This window comes from Chamaea fasciata, unplaced genomic scaffold, assembly GCF_029207755.1.
Source record: "Chamaea fasciata isolate MVZ Bird 193981 ecotype frontalis unplaced genomic scaffold, bChaFas1.0.hap1 SCAF_1, whole genome shotgun sequence".
NCBI lineage: Eukaryota > Metazoa > Chordata > Aves > Passeriformes > Sylviidae > Chamaea > Chamaea fasciata.
The window spans coordinates 147381457-147405779 of NW_027094086.1; the positions used below are offsets into that span (position 1 = coordinate 147381457).

The 24323-nt window shown below is 44.8% G+C and overlaps 2 protein-coding genes across 4 annotated transcripts; one reads left to right on the plus strand and one right to left on the minus strand.

Moving 5' to 3' along the window:
- Positions 1–1339: 1339 nt before the first annotated feature.
- LOC136294600 (uncharacterized) lies at positions 1340–2028 on the minus strand. The gene is made up of 2 exons (XM_066192534.1): positions 1951–2028; positions 1340–1876 (listed from the first exon to the last, which is right to left on the minus strand). Exons 1-2 carry the CDS (start codon positions 2026–2028, stop codon positions 1340–1342), a joined length of 615 nt encoding a protein of 204 aa, XP_066048631.1.
- Positions 1509–23630, plus strand: WDR86 (WD repeat domain 86). Of its 3 annotated transcripts, XM_066201240.1 has the most exons (8): positions 1668–1774; positions 2169–2453; positions 5272–5413; positions 6851–7090; positions 7175–7283; positions 15926–16061; positions 20426–20529; positions 22483–23630. In XM_066201240.1, exons 2-8 carry the CDS (start codon positions 2291–2293, stop codon positions 22699–22701), a joined length of 1113 nt encoding a protein of 370 aa, XP_066057337.1. In that variant the 5' UTR covers positions 1668–1774; positions 2169–2290; the 3' UTR covers positions 22702–23630. The 3 variants fall into 3 exon arrangements, with proteins under 3 accessions (XP_066057330.1, XP_066057337.1, XP_066057321.1); XM_066201233.1 differs by lacking the exon at positions 1668–1774 and adding an exon at positions 1509–1553 and having other exon boundaries at positions 6851–7283; XM_066201224.1 differs by having other exon boundaries at positions 6851–7283.
- The last annotated feature ends 693 nt before the right edge of the window (positions 23631–24323 follow it).

Genomic DNA, 24323 nt, shown 5'->3' on the forward strand with positions numbered 1-24323 from the left:
AGAACTCTGGGCAGGGGTTTGTGAGTGGATTTGACAGATGTACGAGCAGATGGTGAGGGACACTCCCTGAGAGCAGCCGATTCCCAGGCCTCCATGTCCAAAAAAATATCTTTTCACAGATAATGTGATTTTCAGAGGGAAGAAATACAGAATTCACGTCTCACACCAGAATTTCTCGGTCATTTCTTGAAAGCACAAGGGTTTTGTGGAAAGGTTTGTCATCAGAAAAGAGCTAGCTGGGGACCATAAGCCACAGGGCTCGACCTGACCCTCACAAACCCCAAATTTCCAGCCCGATAGCTCCTCCGTGGCTACAACTGGCAGCTGAATCGGGATCACCTCGTGTTTACATTGGGTGTGACATATTGGTCCCGTTTGGCCTCTGCCAGAACGCGCTGTGCAAAAGAACACATCCCGGGAATTATCCATTGAACGCATGCATTTCTGTCCAGCCCACACCTGGCGCCAGAGCAGGGCTGGCGCCTCACTGAATGTCAGCAAAGCGCCTGCAGAACCCCGACACTGCACCAACGGTGTGAAATGGAGCCAGGGGCTGGGGGTTTCACACAAAAAGGTACTTTTCTGATCATACGGGGCAGAAGCTAGGAGAATAAGTTTTGTGATTTCTCCTACCCCTGCCAGCACGTTCTTAGCTGCAAATTAGCAGCAGCTCCCTCTTCTTGTAGGAGGGGATCCACGTCGGACCCTTGCTGCCGCCTCACTGGGAGCTCTCGGCCTCTCCACGATCCTTTGCCCGGGGGATTTATCCTTCCTACCATTAATTACACCACGGTGGGACAGAACCCTTCAGCCCATGCTGTCAGAGCCCTCGGCCAGGCGGTCTGCGGCAGCACAAAGCTGGGGCCCACCGCAGAAGCCGTGCCCACGGCATGCCGGAGGTGGATGGGCAAGGGCCTGCACTAGTTAGAAAGAGCCCCAGAAGCTTCGGGTCGGGGCAAAGCGAGCAAGCGGGTTTGGGGCTCCTGTTGGGGGGCTCCTGGGGCGAAACGTGGCAGGAGCTCGCCCAGAGGGACAGCGGCGAGAGGAGGAACAAAAGGCGATGGTTTCCCTCAACCCAGCTCCCAGCACGAGCCTCTGCCTCGTCCCCGCCGGGAGGCACGGGAGAAGCCAGGGAGGAAATGCCGGCGTCCCCGGGCGTCCTGAGGGGCGAAGGTGCCGCAGGAAGCGCTGGCTCCCCCGGGATGAGCCCGGGGACTCTGCCGCGGACGCGGGGTGCTGTCGAGCTGCTCCGGCTGTTCTGCGGCTGTTAACGAGACCCCAGCCGGGAGAGACCCTCCCGCCCTGCGCTTCCCCCGCCCCGCTGGGAGACCGAACGGCGCTAGGGGCGGCTGCAGCAGCCCCGGGGAGGCGAGAGGCCGCTGCCCCGGGAACGGGGGGTCGCTGCGGGCGGAGGCCGTCCCGGAGGGGCAGCGCTGCCGGGCACCTCTGGAGCGCAGGACGAGCCGCAGAGCGGCAACACGGGCGAAGCGGCGCGGGCGGGGCGAGGCGAGGCGGCCGCCGCGGGGGAAAGCGGCTCGAACGTGGAGCGGGAGGTAATGGAGGCAGGGCCGGGGCGGGGGGTGAGAGCCCGCCCCGGGGTGGGCTGAGGGGGCACGGCGGGAGCCCTTCCCGCCTCCCCGCAGGGCGGAGGCGGCGGTGGCCGGGGGGGACCCTGTGCTCGGCCCGGCGCTGGCTCCGGTGCCCCGGCGGGAGGAGGTTCCCCCTGCCCGGAGAGCGAGTGGGGGTCGCTCCGCCGGGAGCCGTGCTCGGGGCGGTGAGTGCCGAGATGCCGGGGGGGCTGTGCGGGAGGGATGGAGGCAGCCCGCGGCGTTGAGGGCCGCCCGAGCCCGGGCTCACATCTCGGAGGCGTCGCCTCCTCGGCGTGCCCAAGGTCAACCCTACAATTGCTTAAAAAGCGGCAGCCTCGGCGAGGGCACCAAGTAGCGGTACTGCTGCCCAGTTCCCCCAAGGGGCTGGATGTGCCTCGATGCCCATGGAGAGGGCACAGCGGGCGGTGTGTGCGCCCATCTACCGCCGTGGGCACTCGGATCCTGCGGGGAAACGGGCTCTCGGTGGCTTCAGCTCACCCTGGCTGAAGAAGCGATGAGCCACGGGGAGATGAAATGATTTAACGCGCTCTCCCGTTCCCCCTTTGTGTCCCTGTGCAGGAGCCTGGACTGCCCTGCTGATGTTTCGGAGTTGAGGTAATGGCAGAAGTCGGTCTGTGGGGCACGGCCGGAGGTCCGGAGGACGGTCTGGGGGCTGCAAAGCGCCCGTGATCTGCGCCGGGATGGGGAACAGCGGCTCGGCCGTGAAGGTCTGCACGGATCACCAAGGGGGCATCAACTGGCTGAGCCTGAGCCCCGACGGGCAGCGGCTGCTCACGGGCAGCGAGGACGGCACGGCGCGGCTCTGGAGCACCGCCGACAGCCAGTGCCACGGCCACTTCCAAGGTACGGCAGCTGCTCTTGCCTGGGCTTTGAGTCTGAAGCATGGCACAGGCCACACAGCGTGTTCTGGTCTCTTTGAGTCCCTGCCGGGCAGCCAAAATCATACTTGTTCTGTCTCGGTGTTTATTACAGCAACGTTAAGCAGAAGGTGGTTCAACCCAAACCAGGTTACCAGCACTACTGAACGCACGGAATGCTTTATCTCAGGGTGTGCGACGTTGTTCAACTTACGTGACTTTCTGGAAACCCTGTTTTACACTGTGAAAAAAATACTGACTTTTTGTTGTTCTCTCTCTCTCTCTCTCTCTTTCTTTCTTTTTTTTTTTTTTTTTTTTTTTTTTGGTCCTTTTGATCATCTCATTTCCAGGTGGTCTTTATTTAGAATGTCTTGACCCAGAAGTCTGGAAAGGAACCTTGCTGAATAGGTTACTTTTGTTTTCCCTCCTCATTTGATGCACAGAAATGTTAATTTCTGGGCTTTTTCAATTCAGATAATTTTGCATCTTAAAAAAAATTATTATCCTTAGACTGGCATGTCAGTAATTGAAAAGAAAAAAAACAACTTTAGACAGTACAGTCATGCAAGAGTCTAGATATGGGGTTAAGATGTTTGTATTCTCACTCATGTTCTTTTCATACAGAAAAAAATAAAGCTGTTACATTTGGAATTTCTAATGTTTTTTTCTTCCAAAGAAGAAATCACATAGCTGTGATTTTCTTGTTGTTTGTTTGCTTGCTTGGTTGTTTTTCACTATGGCGTATTGTCTTTTTTCCCCCCACATCCTGCCATGGTTCTAGCTTCTGGAAAACTCACTGCATTTGCGTTAGGCTTAGAAATCCCTTTAAACCACTAATTAACTTTTGACTAGAAAGAGAAATGTATTGGATAGCATTCATTATTATGGAATCTGCCAGTACTGGCAGTGTTTGGGGTAAACTCTGAAGAAGGTTGGGCTGGGTGGTTTGTGAACTATCAGTCGAATCAGATAATTGTATTTATTTTATACTTATGCGCACACAGAGTTGTTGTATCAATTTTAATTTTACAAGCTATAATTACTGATAAGCCTGTATCTCTAATGCAGTTTCAAGCTCCACCACAGCACAAGCAGCAGACTTGTGTGGTGGCTGCTTTTGGCCAGACCAGCACCAGACCAGACCTTGTCTGCCACATGGGGTTTTGGCATCCTGTGTGTGGATTGAGTATTACTGATGGTTAAAATCTGCCTGGCAGACTTTGGTGCAGTAACCAAGATGCTGTTTTGATCTCAGAGCTGGATTACATGATGCTGTGAGAAAAATCCCAGTGATTGAAACCTGACCCATTCAGGCTGCTTTGCAAAAAGTTTCTCAAATATGGGAGAACACTGTAGTTTTGCTTATAGCCCTGGTGATCTGTTTAATTTTTGGCATCTGATGAGTTTGTTTTAGAGGAAACAAGCCATATGTTTGTAATGTGGATTCTGATTTGCTTTTGAACGACAACACGGCTTTTGAACTTCAGGAATTGTAGTGAAATCTGTTTGTTGCAGTCAGTGAAACAGTGTTTTACTGGGCAGTCTGCTTTCCCTCAATTTTTTTACCATCTCTTTATTTTACAAGATTCTGTTTTTCTAATACCTTTGTCCATCTGTCTCTCTTTAATCACAGTTGCCCTTCTTTGATTTATTTTTTTCTTCTTTTTCCTCAAAGAATAGTATTTAAGTCACAGTAGGGCCCACCAACTTCAGCCATAACTGTCACTCTTGTAATCGTGACTTAAGTGGAAACAGTTCTGCTCCTGAAAGCTTACAGTCTAAATGTTAAAACAGAAGAGTGCAAGGTAATAGTAGTCCAATGATTAGACAGCAATTTCACACAAGAGATCTTGGATGAAGCTGGGACTTGATTCCTAAGGTGATTTTTACATGTGCTGCGTTCAATGTTGCAATAGAATAATGACACGTCTTGCTAAGCAGCAACAAAAGCTTGAAGTGGTAATATTGATTCCTCTTTTTTGGTATTGCCTTGTTTGTCAGTATGACATTTTTAGAGCTGTGGTTGTGTTTGTTTTTATTGTAACTGTAGAATCCCTGTGTACTCTGAATATTGTGTAAGCAATTGTGCTCTAGTCCTTCTCTCCCTTCTCTCTCTCTCCCTTCCCTCCCTTCTCTCTCTTCCTCCCTTTCTTTTCCTTAAAGTATACTGATACTTAGAAAATTGTGGGGTTTAGTAATGTGGGGGAAAGTATTGGCTGACTATTTACCTGGTATGTTTTTTGTTTGCTTTTCATTCTGCCTGGACAATGAAATCAAGCTTGCTGGTAAGTCTCAGGTCATTTTTTCAGAGTTCCATGCTTTGATTTATGACTGTTTGTGTCCTGACAGTCAATGGGCTGGATTGAAATTCAGCCTTTTCCTCCCTGTTTTCAGAAGAAGGAAGCAAAAGCATATTTTAATTAAAAAGATAAGCTATTTTTTTACTGGTTTCAAACTTCATTACTTTGAGTTTTATTATATTGATATTAGTCTGTTTCAAACTTCATTACTTTGAGTTTTATATTGATATTAGTCTGTCTCATTGCATTTTGATAATACTGTTTGATTTACCTGATTGGTGGAACTGTACTGTTGTCCTCTTAATCCCGATATCAGTGAAGTTTTCTGCTGTGACTTGAAATGGTTGTGTTTTACACAAATCTTTAAACATGAAAAGCACGGTGGCACATTTAAAACTGGAGCTTTGGTACATTTGTTTGTATTTTTCTTTTGGTTAAGGTGAAGAGCTGGACTAGTCTGCCCTTTCTGCTTGCACAGTGACTGATTTCCTTTGTTATTCCTAGGACATGAAAGTTACATCACCTTTTGCCACCTGGAGAACGAGGCTGCCTTCACGTGCAGCGCTGACCACACCATTCGCAAGTGGGACGTGGTGACCGGGCAGTGCTTGGCCATTTACCGTGGCCACACATCCATTGTCAACAGGTGGGGTTCTCCCCTCCGGTTCCTGTCGTCTGTTCTCACACAATTTATCATTTCACTGCAGTTCCCCATTGCTACGCTCATAAAAGGGGCTGTGTAAACCTCTGAGTTCGTGTTCTGTGCTGCAGTGATTAGTTTTTCTAGTAACGCTGCTGACACAGATAGGAGGGAAATGAAAGGCACACAGCAGGGGAATGGAATCCAGGGCTAGGAATGAAATTCCAGAAGAAATTATCCAATTGATAACAGATGCTTCTGATAAATAGGTTTAAAAACATCCTGTCAAGCTTTTGTGTCAGCAAGAGGGATAAAGTCAGGGATTTTTCTGTAATTATTATTCCTGTTTGGGCAAATGAATTTTAATAATAAACCTACTGTGTGTGGCTGATTGGCCTTTCCATTTAAAGTGCTTATTAATAGTTGGACTGGATTTAATTAATGGCAAACAGAGCAGTCAAAGATTGGTATTTTTTTTAACATTTCTTTTCTGGTGGGTGTGTGGGCTTCTTAGTTCCTTTCTAAACTCAAAACACATATGATGTGTAGTGAGATTCTGTAAATAGTTAGGAAAGCTGGTTCTGTATTTTGGCACAGGCCTGATTTTTGCTTGAATCAGCAAATGGGAAATGTGTTCCCCATTAATATGACTTTGTTGCCTGTTTGAAAGGTTCCAGAGGCCCAAGCTCAGCTGACAAAGAAGGCAGGTTATGGTTGTTTCCTATCTCTGATTTGGAAACATGAACTGTAGAGTTTTTTTCGGTTACTGTGTGTTTGTGCAGCTACAACTCATTATTTTGAAGGCCCAGGAAGTTGAATTTTTGAGGTGTAATCTTTGGTTTGCTCTTCAGTTATGTTATAAGTGGGGTGCTCTTCCTACCTTTTTTGAGATCCTGAGCTAAGTGAAACTGAGTGCATTTTTTTTCTTGCATTCTTCTTATTTGATGATGGAATGATGGTTATTTTCTACACTGTCAGTTACGGTTCAGATTCCTGGAATGTTGTTTTCTTGCTTTTTTGTTCTTTTGATTCCAAGTTACTGTCACATTAAAATAATTAAAATAGTTTTTAATAAAGAAATATTAATTAATAATTAACAAGAATTAGAAAATTTTAAAAAACTCCAACAAGCACAAACCAAACAACAAAACAAACTTCTAGGTATACATAACATATGAAAATTCATATTCCTTGCTGGAGGGAATTTTTAGCAAAACAAAATGCACAAAGTTACATTTCTATAGTGTAAAAATATCTGCATCAATGTACCTGAATGAGGGATCTCAATTTTAAAAGTAGAAACAGGGATTTTCAAAAATGTCAAAGATGTTATGTTCATGCTGCTGTTTCATACTTTGGGGTACTTGGCACTGAAATTGTGACAAAAGATGGTTATGTAAAAAGAACAATACTGTTCATATACAAAAACTTCATTTTTTGCAGAATCCTGGTTGCTAAAGACTATCTCTTCAGTGGCTCCTATGACAGGACAGCCCGCTGCTGGAGCGTGGACAAGGAGAAACAAATCCAGGAATTCCGGGGCCATCGGAACTGTGTCCTGACTCTAGCTCACTATTCCTCCAGGGATGTGCTGGAAGAAGAGGAGGAGGAAGAGGAGGAGGAGGAGAAAGTGAGCAGGGACCTGCTGGTGACAGGGAGCACGGACTGCACTGTGAAGGTCTGGTGGGTGTCCAGCGGGCGCTGCTACCAGACCCTGCTGGGACACACTGGGGCCGTCTTATGCCTTATACTTGATGCACCAAACAGGGAGCTGTTCTCTGGCAGCACGGATTACACCATCAGGACCTGGAATATTGTCACTGGAGAGCAGCTGAAAGTCTTCAAAGAGCACCAAGGATCAGTAATTTGCCTAGAGGTAAGGGCAGACACCCTTGAGGGCCTTTGCGTGTCTGTATCTTAACTCATGTGGGTCTCAGTTGTCTTTTCATTCATAAAGAAGCTCTTCCTACGTAGGTTGTAAATGGTGAGCTTAAATATTCATGTCATAAGAAAATAATAGTGCTCTCTGGTCTTGAGACAAACCCTCTTGCTCTAAAACACTTAGTGATCTCCTCTTAGCTTCTAGTGGCTGCCTTGGTCTAACTTCTAGCTCAGTATCTATTTAAATTCCAGTAGGTTATGGAACGCATGAGTTGGTGTGCTGAAAGCGCTGTTCATCCGAGTGGGATTGTGTAGTCAGGCTCACCAGGCTTTGAAGAAAATAACCTGAGCAAGTATCACAGGGTCAGGTAATTTAAAAAGGGGAAGGAAAAAACACTCAGTAAACCAGATAGCTTCAAAAAACCCAACCCAAAGCCCAGCGCAAAACTGTGGGCAAAAGATAATAGGAAAGCATAAAGCTGAAAGAAATCCTACATTAAAGACCACACAGAGAAGATGTGAGAAAAAGAAAGGGAGAAACAGATGGCCAAGACAAGAAAACAGGCAAGTAAAATGGAAAAGAGAAGCAGAGCATGGGGGAGAGAAATCAGGAAATGATGGAGGAGAGGGGAAAAAATGTAACATGATCTGAAAAACTATACTCTGTTTTTCTGTTTGCAGTATTTTTCTGTTGAATGCTGCCAGCTTTGTTAATGTTGCAGGGGAGAGGAGGAGGTCAGGCAGATGAAGCAAGAGGGGAACTATCACACAAGTACTTATCCTGTACGCTCATTATCCACCAGAAAATGCTATTGAGAATACATGATGGTCTGTCACTCAGTTTCAGGTCAGCATAAATGTTTATACATGGATGTGTCTGACTGAAGTTAATGGCAGTAGTTTTTCTCCCTGCTCTCCCTGTTTGTGTTTGTTGTCCTTAAGTGTTTTTCTCTTACAGAAGCTACAGGATGTATCTTTAATAGCTGTTTGATAAAAGTTGCCTTTGTTTTTAAATAAGGTAGTCACAGTTGACACTAGCGGACTAAAAACCTGGGAATATTGAAGGAATTTTGTTTTCCTTCACTTTTAGAAAGGGAAAAAACCAAACAAACAAACCACACAATATCATATTGCCCTGGAGTAATGTTTGTCTTGCTTGGGTAAATTCTCAGTGTTAAATCTTGTTTTTATGATATTGTGGTAATGTACTCTGAGGATGCTGAAGTAAATCTGTTGCTGTCCTTAGTGTCACGCTATGTTTTGTTGTTTAATTGTAACCCTTCTCCAAGGCACAGATTGGCAACAGCAGAGCTTGCCTAAATTTAATTGGGCTCTTGCTAAAATTGTTACACAAAGCTGGCTTGACCCTCTCCCAGAAGCCTGGGAAATTCAATTATGCCCTTTGAATGCTCAGGAATGAGCAATGCCTGTGAGCACAGAGTTAAGCAATGGCTTTAAACAAACAGAACTTCTTGTAGGGGAGAAGAAAAGCAAAACCAATACATCTATTTGGAAAACCTGAACAATTCAGAGTACACAAGACTGCTGCTGCTGCCAAGACTGTGTTGGCAACAGTCCTGGCCAAATCTTTTTGAGTGACTGGTAGCCCCTCGCTTCTCTCATCACCAGTTAATGTTTGGGGCTGGGAGGGTCCAGCTGAGGTACAAACAGCCCCCACAGAGAGCATTTAGTGTCCAGGCCTCTCAAACTTATCCCAGCTTAAGCAGTCACTGCTGTTGAATAGCTTTAGGCTGTCGATCTTTCCTAATTCCTCCCTCTGCCTTTCTGGTTCAACATTATCCCTTCTGTTCCACTTGGCTGCCACTCAGCACAACCCACATGGTATTTTCATTCTTTTAGAAAGGGGTCAATCACCAGAATCCATACAAAGATGTTTCAACAGAGAGGAAACTTCCTCAATAGAGGTGGGTTTTTTATTATTGTTTTTGTTTTGTTCTCAAAAAGCTTTTTGGGGCTTTTTTTGCCTCAGGCTTCCTAGTGACTGTATTCGAATCTGTGGCAGGGAGTTGAGATGGTATTTTTCAAACTCTGGGTCAGGAAGGACTGGGAGGTAGTTGTGAGTTGCTCACAGTAGCCAGAAGTTTTAATTGTTGACAGAAATTCATTTTCTTCAGTGCAGCAGTGAGCTGCTAATTACATCAGACTTTCACTCTGCTGTCCTGGAGGAGCTGAGCTGGTACCAGCAATTGAAGGCAGTTACCTGTTCACTGGGTGGTACAATGCTTGTGTGGGGAGAAAAAAAGGGAAAGAATAATAAAGACTTCTTTTCATTTTATTTATTCAAGTAAAGGTCCCTAAGGGAGGATGACCTTTCAAAAAGTTTGAGAAATGCTCAGTGTCATCCTGGACACAGATCAGGAAAAATTTGGATATTGAGACCATATTTTCCCCAACTTTAAAAAGCTGTTATTAATGGGAATGCCCTGGGATGTTCTGAACTGCTGCAAATTAGGTCTGGCCTGTTCCAGTCATCTCCCATTACTTTCCAGTAAACACCAATAGTGTTTCTGTAGCAGTGAATGGAAATTCCTGGAGCTTCTTGAAGGAGTTTTCTGGGTAGATAGCCACAAAGCACACCCATGCTTCCCACCCTGCTTCCTGCAGTGCTGGTGTGTGGAAAGCAGAGGGGTGATGCCACAGACAGGTTTAGATTTTGAACATTTCCCCAGTTGCTCTAAGATCCTTTCAGGTGGTGTTGCCAGGTAGTATAAGTAGAGGAGCCTGGAAACAACTCTCATCTAGCATGGCAGAACAGAAAGTGTTGCTGAGCTTTGGGCTTTCCCTTGTCCCTTGCCTAGAACCACCAAGGATGTGGTGAGTGATGAGGTTGAGCTGTTCGTATTCCCCAGGCTAATCCTGCTGTCTGGGATCAGTCTGGTGAAGGTGACCAGCTGAACGCACTGTGTGTGCTCTGCAGGCTGTGATAATGCCACTTTTCTTCTCCTTCCACCATTTAAATTGGGCTGAGAGAGGTTTTGCTGGGGGACTTTCTATCTGCCGTGGGAATTGTGTCCGTGTTAGGTGCTTTGGCAGCATTGATTGCTTGAGTTTCCCAGTCAGTCAAGGTAACTCGCAGTGGAGCAGCCAGAACTCTTCACTCTCCTCCTCCTGCAGTGTGTTGATAGCTTGGCAGACAAAGCACAGCAGCTGTTTTGGGAGCTCCCTCTTCATATAAGAGCCAATAATGAGATTTTATAGGAACTGATGGGAAAAAGCAAGGGTGGGCTGAGTGTGATCACATAGCTCGTGCTCATTCTTCCATTTAAAATTTCAGGCCTGGCTAAAGACCAATATTTACAATTAATAATCAAATATGCATTTTCATTAATGTGACTGCCTGCAATAGACTGAATAACCCTGATTTAAATATTTACTTGTGTGTGTTTTTCTAAATGTCTCTCCTAAGTAGCTTTGCAAACTGTTCACAAGGATTGCTTTGTCCTTTGCTGATTGTTCTGCCTCCGAGTATTTATCAAAATTATGCTGCCAAAAGCTGGCAGAGAGAAATGATCCAGCTTGGAATTTAGCTTGGATCCTACAGCAAGCATTCTTGCAAGAAAACTCCCTTTTGAAGAACATGAATATGAGTGGGCAAAGACTTGTTTCTGGTTTTCCTGCAAAAGTCCCTTTGTTTGGACCATTCCCTTCAGTTGCCTTTTAAAGCTGACTAGAAGAAAAGAATGCTTTGAACAAAGCCACTGCCTGAACTCTGTTTATGTGCTTAACTTTTGTGATCACAGGGACAGAAATGTTTTCTTGCCCCACCAGTTAAATTGTGTGCACGTATTTTTTGTAATTTTTGTTTGTATTTGTTGCATCAGAGGATGAAGATGTGAATGAGTGGGATGTGAAGGTGTACAGCACCTGTAAGAACGAAACATGGGGCCGTCACTTTGCACTGCAGTAAAAAAAGTTGAAAACCATTCTCTTAACAGCCAGCCCAGAGAGCTCATTCTAGATGGATTCTCAGGAAAAAAACCCGGCAATTTCTTGCCCACAGGGAGTTTGTTAGCTCGTTAAAATGGATGTGGTTTGAATGGGATCCTGAAACTCTTAACTCGGCGAGGCTTACATAGTTGTAACTCGAGATTGGTCCAGCTTGGTGATTTTTTGACTTAGAAGTGGCTGTGAACAGAAGACCCAAATTCCTGATTGTAGGAACACTCACCCTCATGAGAAGAATAAACTGGTGATGGGGTATGTGGTTGCTCATGTGAACTCATCTTGAAGGTCATGAGGGCCAGTCTGAGTGCAGTGACCCTCAGCAAAAGGGTGTGTCCAAATCTCTTTGGAGAATCAATTGCCTCTCCTTGGCTCTCCAAAAATTGTTTCTCATAGCAAAGGTTAATTGGGAGGGCAAAGTCCATTCCTATAAGGTTGAAATATCTGCTAAACAGCTCTTTTGCAGATATTTTTTTGCATTCTTACAGATAGAAATTGTCTTAAGCTGCTGCATTTGTGCAGTTCAGCCAAGCTTGTGAAGCAATAGGGTTGTGATTGTCTTGAGAGACCAACGCTGGATGTGATAATTTGTTCTTTATTAAAATTCTGGTGTGTTTGTGGGTTACAACCAAGGTTTTTTCTTATTAATGAGACCTGTAACTACTAAAGCATTTACAACTTCTGCAACTGCTATTACTCTGCAACTCACAAGCAGTTTGACTGAACTTTTTCAGGAATACTTACATCTCCAACACTTTGGCTCGAGGATTAAGGCAAATTTGCTCCATTCACATGTCAGCATTTCATCTGGTTCAAAGCAAAATCTCTCAGAGCCATGAGAAAAATTAACAATCCAGAATTGTGAATATCAATGCAGTCAGTGATTTTTCTTCTGCTGTCTGGCTGAGGCTTCAGGACTGGGCATCAAACTGTTGTCAGATTTTTAGTGTTTTTGTAGCTACACGGGTTTGAAATGTCCACTCAGCCCATTGGTATCTGAGCTGCAAATCTGTTCTGTGTCATCCACTCTGCTACAGATGTCCTTGCCTGGCCATGGTTTTTTGTGGTCAGGAGCTTTGTTGGGCAGCTGGCCAAAGTGAACCAAGTGCTCAAAAAGCCAGCCAAGGAAAATACAGCTTTAGAAATGTCACCTCTTCTCTGGGCAGTCACAGATTGGAATATGTAACTGTGTCTGCTAAATATTTTGAAACCACAGAGTGTGGAGCCAGTTTGTAAGTGCTTTTGCTGGGGGAACAGTAAGCGATGATAATTATTATTTTAAATACAGATTAAATGCAGGTATCTGAAGTGTTGCAGCTTAGGCTGGAGTTGTAAGCTAGACCTATCTTTAGTCAAGTGAAGGAGTCATCTCACCTAAAATGTTCTGGCTACAGCTGAGAAGGTTGTCCTTGTTGGGTAGGAGAAATAGCAAGTTTTAAGGTAGGATCTGTTTCAGATGTGCCTCAGGATGAGAGGAATTGTGCCCTAGACCACAGTGACTGTAAGGGGGATGTCCTTAGCTGTGGAGACGTGAACCAATTTAGATGAGATTATGCCTATCATATCACTAAAGGCAGATCTGATTGGCAACTTCAGCCTGAGCAGAGAGCTCTTGAAGGCTTTCTTCACTAACAGCCATTTCATGCTGTTTTATAAAAATGCCATGGGAATGAGGGGCTGTGTGACAGTCAGAGCCTGCCCTGGGTTTTGCTGTTGGCTCTGCTGCAGGCTCAGTCTGTGGAATCTGGCAGATTGTTTAACCTGTTACTATTTCCTTTCCCATGCTAGACTGAGAATCCTGTGCTACTGTGCTCACCTGCTTAAGTTGGTGAGGGGAAGGAAGGTGCGTGGAAGTTTCATGGGGCAGCACAGAGGCTTTGAATTTAATTGGGATGGTTGGTGTGCTGACCACCTTACCAGATATCAGACATTGGAAAGCCAACCCTTTCCAGGGCTGCAGCAAAACCAGTGTGGGCAGCAGGTCAAGAGAGGTGGTTCTTTGTTCTTGTCTTGTGACAACCCTCCTGCAGTGCTGCATCCAGCTCTAGAGTCTTCAGCACAGGAAAGACATGGATTTGTTGGAGCATGTCCAGAGGAGGTTGTGAAGATGGTGAAGGGGGATGGAGCACCTCTGTCATGGAGACAAGCACAGAGAGTTGGGGTTGTTCAGCCTGCAGAAGAGAGGGCCCTGGGGAGACCTCTGAGCCCCTTCCAGTGCCTAAAGGGGCTCCAAGAGAGCTGGAGAGGGACTTCGGACAAGGGCGTGGAGTGATGGGACAAGGGGCAATGGCTTTAAACTAAAAGAGAGTAGATTTAGATTAGGAAGAAATTCTTTCCCCTGGGGGTGCTGAGGTACTGGAACAGGTTGCCCATAGAAGCTGTGGCTGCCCCATTCCTGGAAGTTTTCAAGGCCAGGTTGGAAGGGGCTTGGAGCAATCTGGGGTAGTGGAAGGTGTCCCTGCCCACGGCGGGGGTTTTGAACAAGATGATCTTTAAGGTCTCTTCCCACCCAAACCATTCTATGATTCTAAGGCTTTTAAAATCCTGATGCTATAAATTACCTGAGTAAGTATACCTAACTTGAAACATTTTTGTATCTAACAAATTCGCAAATCTAGGCAAGCTGTAGCCCTCCTGTTCATTGATACACCCACTTAAATGTAGAAATGAAGCGATATAACCTAATGTACCATTAATGCAGAGTGGCATTTACCTGTGGGAGGTTATAATTTAGTGTTTTTCCTTGCCCGGTGGGCAGGCTGATGCTGCTAGCAAGACAGCTAAAAAAGAAATGCAAATGCAACAACTGGGCCACGAACCACACAGCAGGATTGCAACTCAAAGCATCCTTTTCCATTTAGCAGGTGCACATGACAATGCTATTCATGCCTGTTCAGAGAGAGACTGAAATTTAAAAGTCCTTCCTCAGGCTAACTTGTGGTTCCTGGTTTTGTTAGCGCTGCTGGCCATTCGTTCTCTCTCCTCATGGAGATGTAGCATTAATGCTATTGCTAAAACAGCTTAAAAGTAATAGGAAGTGACATTTCAAAGCACTGCTGGCTTTTTACAGTGATTTGTGCTTTACAAGCTCCTGGCATTCAGCTATGAAATCTCTCCCATGGGCCAGGTTCTGCTGGGAGGAAGTGTGGCGTGTCCTGCTCCAGTTGAGCTGGTGGGAGCTGTGGTCAGGGAGCCTCTTGGTCTGCCTGCACACATTTCTTGTGTGGTTTATCACAGTCCCATCACTGTGATGCTTCGTATCTTAAAACAGCTTTTGTTTCATGTTGTAGCACAGCACAGTGTTGTTTTGTACAAAGCTCACTTCTGATGCCTTTTGGGAATGGGGTTGTTCCTTTTTGGATTGGGTACGGAGATGGAAGAGCACGAACAACATTCCAACCTTACAGATACAGAGAGTGCAAAGAGTGGGGTCCAAATCTAAGGTGGCAAGAAAACCAGCCCTTAAAAGTGCTCTACGAGCAGGACCACAACAAGTTGATTTGTCATTTGCTGGTTTCCTGGAGATACCAGAGAAGCATCAGGGGTTTGTGCACTGCTGGTCATTTAAACCTTCTGATTTGTGTGTCTGGTGGACAAACAGGGTACCATTCTTTACTCCTTGGGCAAATTCCACTTCTTGGTGGAGGGTCAGGGTTCCCCATCCTGACTCTCTTTCATCAGGAGTTGGGCTCTACATGACGGTGACTGTGAAAACCTTCAGTTTGATGTCTTTACACAGACAGAAAATGCCAGATTTTTCTATGCACTATGGAATTTTTCCTTGCTGAGCTTCCAGGCTTTGTGTAGTTTGTTTATTTTGAACTGGTTGGTCTTTTAGTCTTGCACAGGTCAGTTATTTTTCTGTCTGCCTCTGTTCCCCAGCTGCAATCCTCCCTTTCATCATTCTCTGTCCTCTCTGTGTGGAACAAACCCCATCCTCCCCACCAGTGAGTTCTCACAATGTGCAGGATGACTGGTGCAATGAGGGGTAACACACAGCAGAAGACAATCTGCTTGAAGATGTTTAAAAACCTGTGTCAGGATAGTTACTTGTTTAATCATTCCATAACGGTCTAAAAAGACTTGAGGAAATGCAGGTACAGAACAATTTCAAGGAAGAGTTACTGTTTCTGAATAACAACCTTGTACAGAGTGATCATACTAAACATAAACCCTGGTTTATGGTGTGTAGGATTTTAATTTTAATTTACCTTTTAAAAAAATTTTTGTAACTCAGAATTGTTCTGGATTTTTTTTTTTTTTTTTTTTTTTTTTTTTTTTTTTTTTTGTAATTAAAACATAACAATCTGGTAAGAGTTCTTGTCAAATATGCTGTGCAGAAACAACACTGCTGGGATTTTTTTTGAGGCTATAATAATATAACTGATTATGGATGTAGGCTGGATTGTTAAGCTCCCTGGAATCCTCCCTGCTGGCACAAGCAGATGGGCTAAGCTTTTATGTTCTGAAAGCTGAGGGCTGTTTTTAAGACCCAGAAGTCAATGGGAGATGTGACTATGAAGAACTCAAGGTTGGTTTGCTCACCACTCCTTCGTTTCAAGGTGCAGCTTGTTGCTTTCTGAGTTGGAAAATGTGACATGGGATGGTTCCCCTCAGTTCTTTCACGAAGGTGCCTTGAGAGGGCATTGCTGATGTGTTTTTCTCTCCCCTCAGCTGGTGAATCGTCACCTGTACTCGGGGAGCGCGGACAGGACAGTGAAGTGCTGGTTTGTAGACACTGGGGAGCGGATCCAGACCTACAAGGCTCACAAACACAGCGTTAGCACTTTGAAATACCACGCTGGCATCTGTAAGTAGCCTTTCCTGTGTTCTCCAGCCCCCTCCAGTCTCCTTCTCAATGTTTGTCTTTGATTAAAGGTTATTAATGGAGAATAATTTTGAACGCTTGTGAAGTTGTCAATTTTTTTCAACTCCAGAATGTTTATGTTCAGTATCAAACTGCTGCACCACTCCATGTGGGAAGCTTAGGCCTTCCCTCCATTTTCCACTTCCCCCTTCTCACAAATGAAGAGGTAGTTGTTTTGTTTCTGTTACCAAGGGAAGTGGCTTAAATCCTGAGCTGTCTGGGGGTTGTTTGTGTAGCTGTGGTTTAACCTTACTAGTCTGGTGTCTGTCACCTGCTTCTGCTGCGTGCTGGGGACAGCAATTGCTGCTGCTGCACACACAGCCCTGTGCCTCTCTCTGCTGTCTTGTAGGCTCTGTGTAACACCCTGCCCTAAACCAGAATCACACCTCAGATGCTCACTGCTCCTTTCTAACTGTTAGGATTCCTGTTCAGGCTCTGACCATCTCCTAGACTCATTTTCCATACGTTCTTTTCCTGTTACTTGTCATCATTCATGGCTTTGTTCCCCAAATCACTTTCCTCCAGTAGCCAGGCAGTGCTTGTCTTACACGCTCAGGACTCAGCTCTCCTGCTTTCAGTCCTCCTGTTTACAGTGGTTTCTGTACATCAGTGCCTATTGCTGACATTATATTGCTGACATACTCTGACCATCAAACCTCCCTCTTTAAATCCCTCTCTGTGCTGGCTTTCCTTCTGCATGTCTGAGTTTGGGTTGCCAGACAGCACTTCTGTTTTTATCAGTGAACCTCTCTCTGTGTCATCCTGGTCTTATCGTGCCTCTGGTGTTTAACTTGATGACCTTCACTTGCTTCCCAAAAAAGAACTTCTCTCCTTCCCTCCTCTCCTACCCTGAAGGAGATGGCCATGGCTGTCTTAAGCTAACCTAGACATTCACAACACTTTCCTGATTTTGATTTCTGCACTTCAGCTTTGAAGTGAACACATCACACTAAATGAGTGGTTGCTATCTGAGCCTTGATATCTCTTTTGGCAGCTCCTCAGTGTGATGGTGATAAATGGCTGACAGATGCAAGATGGTGCACATTAGCAGAGTTGTACCTGCACCGTTTAGTGCCAGTTTTCTGGCACCATGCTTGCCTGACTACATTTATAACCCAGTAACTGAATTTCTTAATTGTGTTTGAAAACTTAGCATGTTAACAAGCCCAGAGGTAGAATTTTAGTCAGGAAACCTTGTTTTGGTCTTCATTTCAGCCTGTGTCCCACACCACTGCTTTCCTCCAGTAAAATATTTATTTATAATTTATGGTTATTTCAGCTCCTTTCACCTACATGGCAGAATCACCCCATTCTCCCCTACCAGCAGGTTGTAATTTCTGCTGATTTCAGCTTCTGCAGTTGGCTGGAAGGCTGAAATGGAAGGGGGAAGGATCTGAACCTACACTGCACCTTCAAGTTATTATTGCCCCAAGATGCAGGCAGGTAGAGCAAGGGAAATGAACCAGAAATTGTAATCCAGGATGATCACTGGTAGACAAACTACTGATGATTTTGTGCGTGTATTTTCCCCCTTTTAATTATAAAGACACAAACCAAAACATTGATTTTTGTCAGGACTAGCCAAAGGAGAGCTATCTGTGCTTGGCTGATGTTTGCCTGATCCTGTGATGAACATTCAGGTCTGGGTAGGAGACAGAGATTGTCTCCCTCACTAATGAGACCTCCAGAGCTGCATGTTTTCAGTGTTGATCCTACTCTTCATGCAATCTGTAGAGACTTGACCAAACTGCAGAGAAAAGAAAGTTTTAGCTCAAACAAAAGTTTCATTATCTGATGTCACCCCCATCAGCTCTGCAGCTTTCTCTCTCTTCCCCCTCATTCTGCCACCCTCTCCCTGCCATACACATGCATTATTTTTCCACAACACTCTTTTTTTGAATTAAAATGCAGACAATATTGCTGCATTTAGTCAGACCTGTGAAGAACATCCCGATAGTGTGATAGAACAGTTCACAGAGTTATTTAAGATCTTGTTTTAAATCAAATGCAAAAATATTAAAAGTGTCAAACAGGGAGTATCGAATTGTTCCACTTGAAGGGTAAAAAAAAAAGTTCTGGAAAAAATATCAGGAACTTGTTTGAATGCATTATGTGCACTTTAATTAATGAAAGAGGGATTTTCCCCTTAAGAATTAATTTATATACTATGCTTGCATTATTGTGGTGCATTCATCGCTTATTTCCACAATATCTAAACATTTTGTTAGGATTATAAAGACATGTTAACTGGATACCAGTGCTGGAACTAGTAGCTTAAATTTAGTGTAGCTTAAAAATGTATCTGTTCACTTGGGACAGATCAGAACTGTCTCTCAAAAATATGGAGAAAATCATTTAAATTATGTTTGTTATGGTTTATGTTACATTTGCACCAGTGCAAGAACATGAAAAAAACATCTCTGCCAAGAAGAGGTAATCTTCTGTTAGAAGATCTTAATTCTGCTGCTTTCTCTCTGATCAGTGCCCAAAGGCTCATTGCCCCAAAGAGTTTGTGGTCTAAATAAGAAAATAGGGTAGAAAAAAGAGAGGAGAAATAACGTCTGTTTACAAAATCACTTCATAGTATACAGGGAGTCCAGAAAGATGTGAAGACTAAGCATTAAATCATCAGAATGTGTTTCCAGTGCCTTTCCTCAGTCTGCTTGTGTAATTAATAGCATGGGGAATATTACAGCTGGTTCTCAATCTAGTTTATTTAATGATATGTTGATTATTTTTCTCTTAAAGTATGTGCACAGCCGTTTAAAATTTAATGTGGTTTATATTTTTTTCACATTTCAAAAGCTCCAGGGGATGTTTCAAAATTCCCAAGGGTCTGAAAATTAAGTAAAAAATGAAAATTAATTTTATTTTGTTGTTGTTTATTTCACAGGTGGTATATATAAGTATATATTTAAATGCTAAATCTGGGTTAGATCAACAGCTCTTCTTTGAAATTCAGAGGTAGAGAGAGACTTCCTAAATCCAGAGAGACGGTTCAAAAGACATAAACGATGTCTGTCAAAAGCGAAGTTCTGATAGCAACAGCTGAAGTAAACTGGCAGCTGCATAGTGAAAACAGCTCTTAATTGGTTCCTACTCTCTGCATGTCTGTAACAGAATTAAGTGATTTCCATTCACTGGGGAAAAAATCTGTACCTGTTCCCTGCTTTACTTTGTTGCTGCTCATTTGCAGAGTGGGACATGATGCTTTTTCAGGACTCTGCTGGAAATTGAATTATAGTGGCCCATACAAAGTGACATTGATTTTCCACATCCAGATGTTTCTTGGAGGTGCACCCAGGAGGTGCCCAGCTCCCTGCTGTTTCATTTGAATTTAAAAAGCTTGTGGCAGTACATAGTCTGTTCTCTCATCTGTTATTGTAGGCCTGAATTTACAACCATAATAATTTTTTCACCTCTCTTTAGAGATTCAGTTCCTGACTTCTCCCAAAAGATAAGGAATCTGTTGGCTTCAGGCACTCCAGTTTTGTAAAAATCTTTTCGTGCTAGTGGCTTTTACAAAGACATGAAATGCAGGGAGCAGTGAATATGTTGCTTTTTGCAGCTCTGAAATATTTATCTCTGGATAAACTTGAGGAGTTCGGGTTAACTGAAGGAAAGTGTTTATCAAGAGAGTTTGTAACCTTCAAAGCACACAAATGGGTTCCTTTTTGGGCATATTGCTAAGGAAAAAACCTAAATAGTAACCCTGCCTTACAGTTTCTGGACGCAGCAGTCTGGGGATCTGATGTGAAGATCCTGAAGGGTTGAGAAATTGTTCTTTGAACATGTAAGGTACTCTAAGGAAACCTGATGAATAGCCAAAATTCTTGGTCATGCTCAATTTCATTACCCCAGCCCTGCCCCTCTTGCAGCAGCAGAGGTGATGGAAACACTGGAGTACTGAATGGAAAGCTGTAAATAACTCTGGGAAAACAAATGAAAGGCTGAGTGGAAATCCTTAAAACCAGACTTGAGATAAATTGCCTGCTTAGAATTATTGAGGCACGTTTAGGCAGGGAAATAGCTGTGGAAGAGAAGAGCAGAAATAGATACTTGAAGCATGTGTAGGGTGAAATTCTGGCGTGTGTAGGAACTCCAGGTTTAAATCAGTTCAATGTTTCAAAAAAATACAACTTAAGCATGCTGGGGTCAGCAAAATGAAAATGATCTGGTTTGTCTGAGGAGAGAATCAAAATATGTCATGCCCCCCTGGGAGCTGGTTTTAGGTATGTTTCTGGACTTGTATGAACTGTCCTCATGTGGCTGCTCACATCTGGCTGTGCTGTGTGGTTGTGTGGCAGTGTTCACAGGAAGTGGTGATGCCTGTGCAAGAGCTTTCAATTCCAGGAGTGGAGTCCTGCAGAAGATCTTCCGAGGACACAAGTTCATCATCAACTGCATCCAGGTCAGGAAGGAGTTTCTTGGTGGGGTTTCTTCCTTTTTGATTGCTCCCTTATTTGTTTTGTGGGAACTGTGGTGTGGCTGACTGTTCTGTGTGTCTTGGACTGGATGTTGTTCTAGCATAAAACTCGAGTATTCTGTATGTAATTTTAGAAAAGCTTGTTAATAATAATAATGATAAGTGAAATGATGGATTGAGTCGCCAGGGACAGCCCTGTGTCTGGGATCGGGTTTTTTTCAGGTCAGGTTGGATAAGCAGCCACGACAACTGAGACAGATGAGCTGATGCTGTGTGGGGCACAGAACGGACTCCAGCCTCATGAGACCCTTTCCATTACAAGACACTAGTGATAAGTGTTTGCAGTGCTCTGAGGGGAAAAGAAGTTCCTGCCTTACGCAGGCAGAATAATTATAGCATCATCCCCCAAACACCCGGGGGCATGGGATCCCTAAACAATCTGAAGCAGCTCAGTAGTGATATCTGACCCACATCCTGCCAGGCAAATGGAGGAGTTTCTGCCACTGGCTTAAAACAAAGTTAATGTTGTTTGCATATTGTCTAGGCTCAAGTGAGACTGGCATTTAGTAGTTAAAACAGCAGGAATTGGTAATCCTTGGCCGTGCAAAGACCCATGGAATCATAGAGGGGCTTATATTGGAAGGGACCTCATTGCAACCCCCCTGCCATGGGCAGGGACACCTTCCACTAGACCAGGTTGCTCAATGCCCTTTCCAATGTGGCCTTGAACACTTCCACGGATGGGGCAGCCACTCCAAGAATCTGCATCTCCCTGCACTGGGATCTCAATGTAGGCTGTGTGCAGGATGAGGATTTTCATTAACAATGTGAGACGTTGTTGGTAATTCCAGCAGGCTGACAGTCCAAAGAAAAAGAGAGGTGGTAAGTTCCTTTTGCAGCTGATCCCAAGCACATGAAAGTTGTAAATATGGTTTTCTCTTGTATATTCTTCTGAACTAGCAAGTGGCTGGAGGATCTTAAACTGCAAACTCCTGGTACTGGGCAGTTGTGTAGCAGGCAGGCACCTGGATGTGTTTGGGGTGTACCTGACAGAATCACCCTGGGCAGCCCTGAGTATTGACAAGACCAAAGCTTGGCTTTGTATTCTTCTTTGTAACTTAATTTCCAAGTGTACAGGGGCAAAACCCCCCCCCCCAAAAAAACCTGGGAAGAGAGAGGTCTGAGAAGTGGAAGCCTTAAGATGATCTTAAGTAAAATAACGAGGGCTGGATGAGGGGTGTGGTGCTTGTGTGGTACTTCACGTAAGCCAGGGAGATGCTCACTGTCACAGCATGGCCAGGCAGCCACAGGGCACCCACGGGGTGGACAGACTGATACAGGGACAGGAAGATCACCAGGACTGATGTCTGACTTCCAGGGCAGGACAAGGACAATTGGAAACATTGCCAATTGCAGAAATGATTCATAAAGGAAATGAAGCCACAGCAGTGAATCCACATTAAATTACTGCAGGTTCTGAAGAACAGTGGAGTTTGAAGGAGGAATTGTACCTATAACTTAGTGCAAAGGAAGAAGGGAAGCGAGAAGGGAAACATTCCTGAACCCCCCACTGCCCATTGATGATGATTTTGGTGCCTCCTTAAACTCCACATCAAAACCAGCAGTCTTAAAACTGCAGAAATTCCCAGCCACAACCTGCTCTGACATTGGCTTTAGTTCTCCATTGCTTTTCTAGAGGGTCTGGGTTATAAATAACTCTTGCTGTTTATGGCCCTGTGAAGTGGCTGAGAAATGAGTCCTGACTTGGTAATGTCTCATCCCACTTCAGCAGCTTTTGTGATAATTTATACTGGCTCTTGCAAGGAGCTCAGGCCTTAAGTGTTGGGATCAAGCTGTGTTTGCTCTGATTTTTGACAGTTTGATTGTGCTGATTCCGAGCCGTGTGTCTCAGTATTAAGTGTGACCCTGTCGTTCCAGATCCACAACGAGCTGCTCTACACAGCTTCCCACGATGGCACACTACGGATTTGGGACATCCGGGGGATATGCAAGAGGAATAAGCGGCGCTTGAAGAAGGAGTGGTCCGTGCAGGGCAGGAGCTCCCAGAAGGGGAGTTTGTCTCGTCTCTTCAACAATAAAGTTGGCTGTATGGTACAGCAGGAGAACAGGGAACACGAGGCTGTTGAACTGATGTGACTGTCCAGGGCAGGCTTTATGTCAGTGACCAAAGCTGAACCTTTTATTTTCTGCACCACTGTGTCCATGTAAACCAGAACTTGGAAAGAGATGGGAAGTGGCTTTGCCTGAACCTCAGTGTGAGGAGCCAGGATTCTCTGTGGCTGCCAGATGGACTCAGGTCAGATCCTGTGGCTGTGATGACTCAGCTGAGCAGCTCTGGGGTCGGGAGGGGAGGCAGCGTGGTTCAGGTGAGGTACCACTGTGTGTGTGCAATTAGGAACTTTCCTTGGACTGCTCCCTGGGGCACAGAGGTGTTTCGCCTCTGGCTGCCCAGCATCTAATGAGATGTTTTCCTGTTCCTATTGCCCACTCCCATGGCCCCTGCTCAGCCCAGTGTGGCAGTGCAAGGTGTCCTGCAGTGAAAAGTGGCCTTGAATCCCAATTCACAGCTGACCTTTGGCCATTGGCTAACAAGGCCAATGCAGGAGAGTTTGACTCTGCAGCAGTTTAAAGCAGACAGGACATCTCTCTGGGAAGCTGGGACTAGTAGGACAGAAATTAATTTAACTGTTTTTTTAACAAAACATAAGCCACAGAGCAAGCTAAACCTCAGCTCATTTGTGCCAAGGTCAGCTGTTTGCTGACTTTGTGTTGTCTTTCCTCTTCCCAAAGCTGTGTCTTGCTAGATTGCCAGTAGCATTGGATAAGCAGTCAAACTCAAGAGTTTTCCCAGTCTTTTTCCAGGTTCATCCTTCTCTGATAACCACTGAGCCATGAATTAACAAGGGTTCTTATATTTTTCTATTTGCAGATATAGCTCTTTGTAGAACCAGTACAAAAATATCTAACCACATGTTTTTATTTTTATGGCTTTATTTATTCTGTACAACAGCAAGATAAAAATGCTGTAATCCTTTTTTAGAATGGATTAATAAACATGTGGAATCTCCAGACAACTGTCTAGTTTTTATTTTTATAGGGCAGGGGGTGTGGCCTGGCGCAGAAGTACAGCAGTTAAGAATGGATGGAGGAGGGAGAAAACCCCCACATACACCTTTGGAAACATTCCTTACCTTTCTCTCAATGCTGGCGTTGGAGTTGGGTGTGTGTGGAGCAGTCCTGCCTCCCACCAGGCACCAAAGTGCCAAAGCTCAGTTCCTCTATCAGGGGAAGGAGGGACCAGACACAAAAGCACAGACTTAAGGGAAAGCAGGGATGACAAAGAGCTACAATCCCTGACTCAGCACTGCCCTGGCGGCACCAAAGCCTCCTGTTCTGACACCTCAATGCTGTGTCAGTGGGTCAGGCCTATCACAGACCCTGTTCTCCTCTCCTGCTGTGAGCAGCTTTGGTAGTTCTTACCTGGCAGGTCTCCACATCGAGTAAGAAAGAGCATTTAAATTATGTGAAAGGCCTACCAAGAGACTAGTTTGGGAGGTCACCTGCAGCGTGTAGACTGAATTCCACTGTAAACCTCTCAGGCTGGTCATTGCAGCTCAGTGACACATGTCTATGAGCTGGTGCTGGCTTGCCATGCAGCTGACTGTTTGTATTTTGCTTCTGAGGACAACACTACATAGGAGGCCTTTAGGAGCTGGAAGGAGCTCCCCAGACCACCTGGGCTGTAGTTTGTGTTGAAA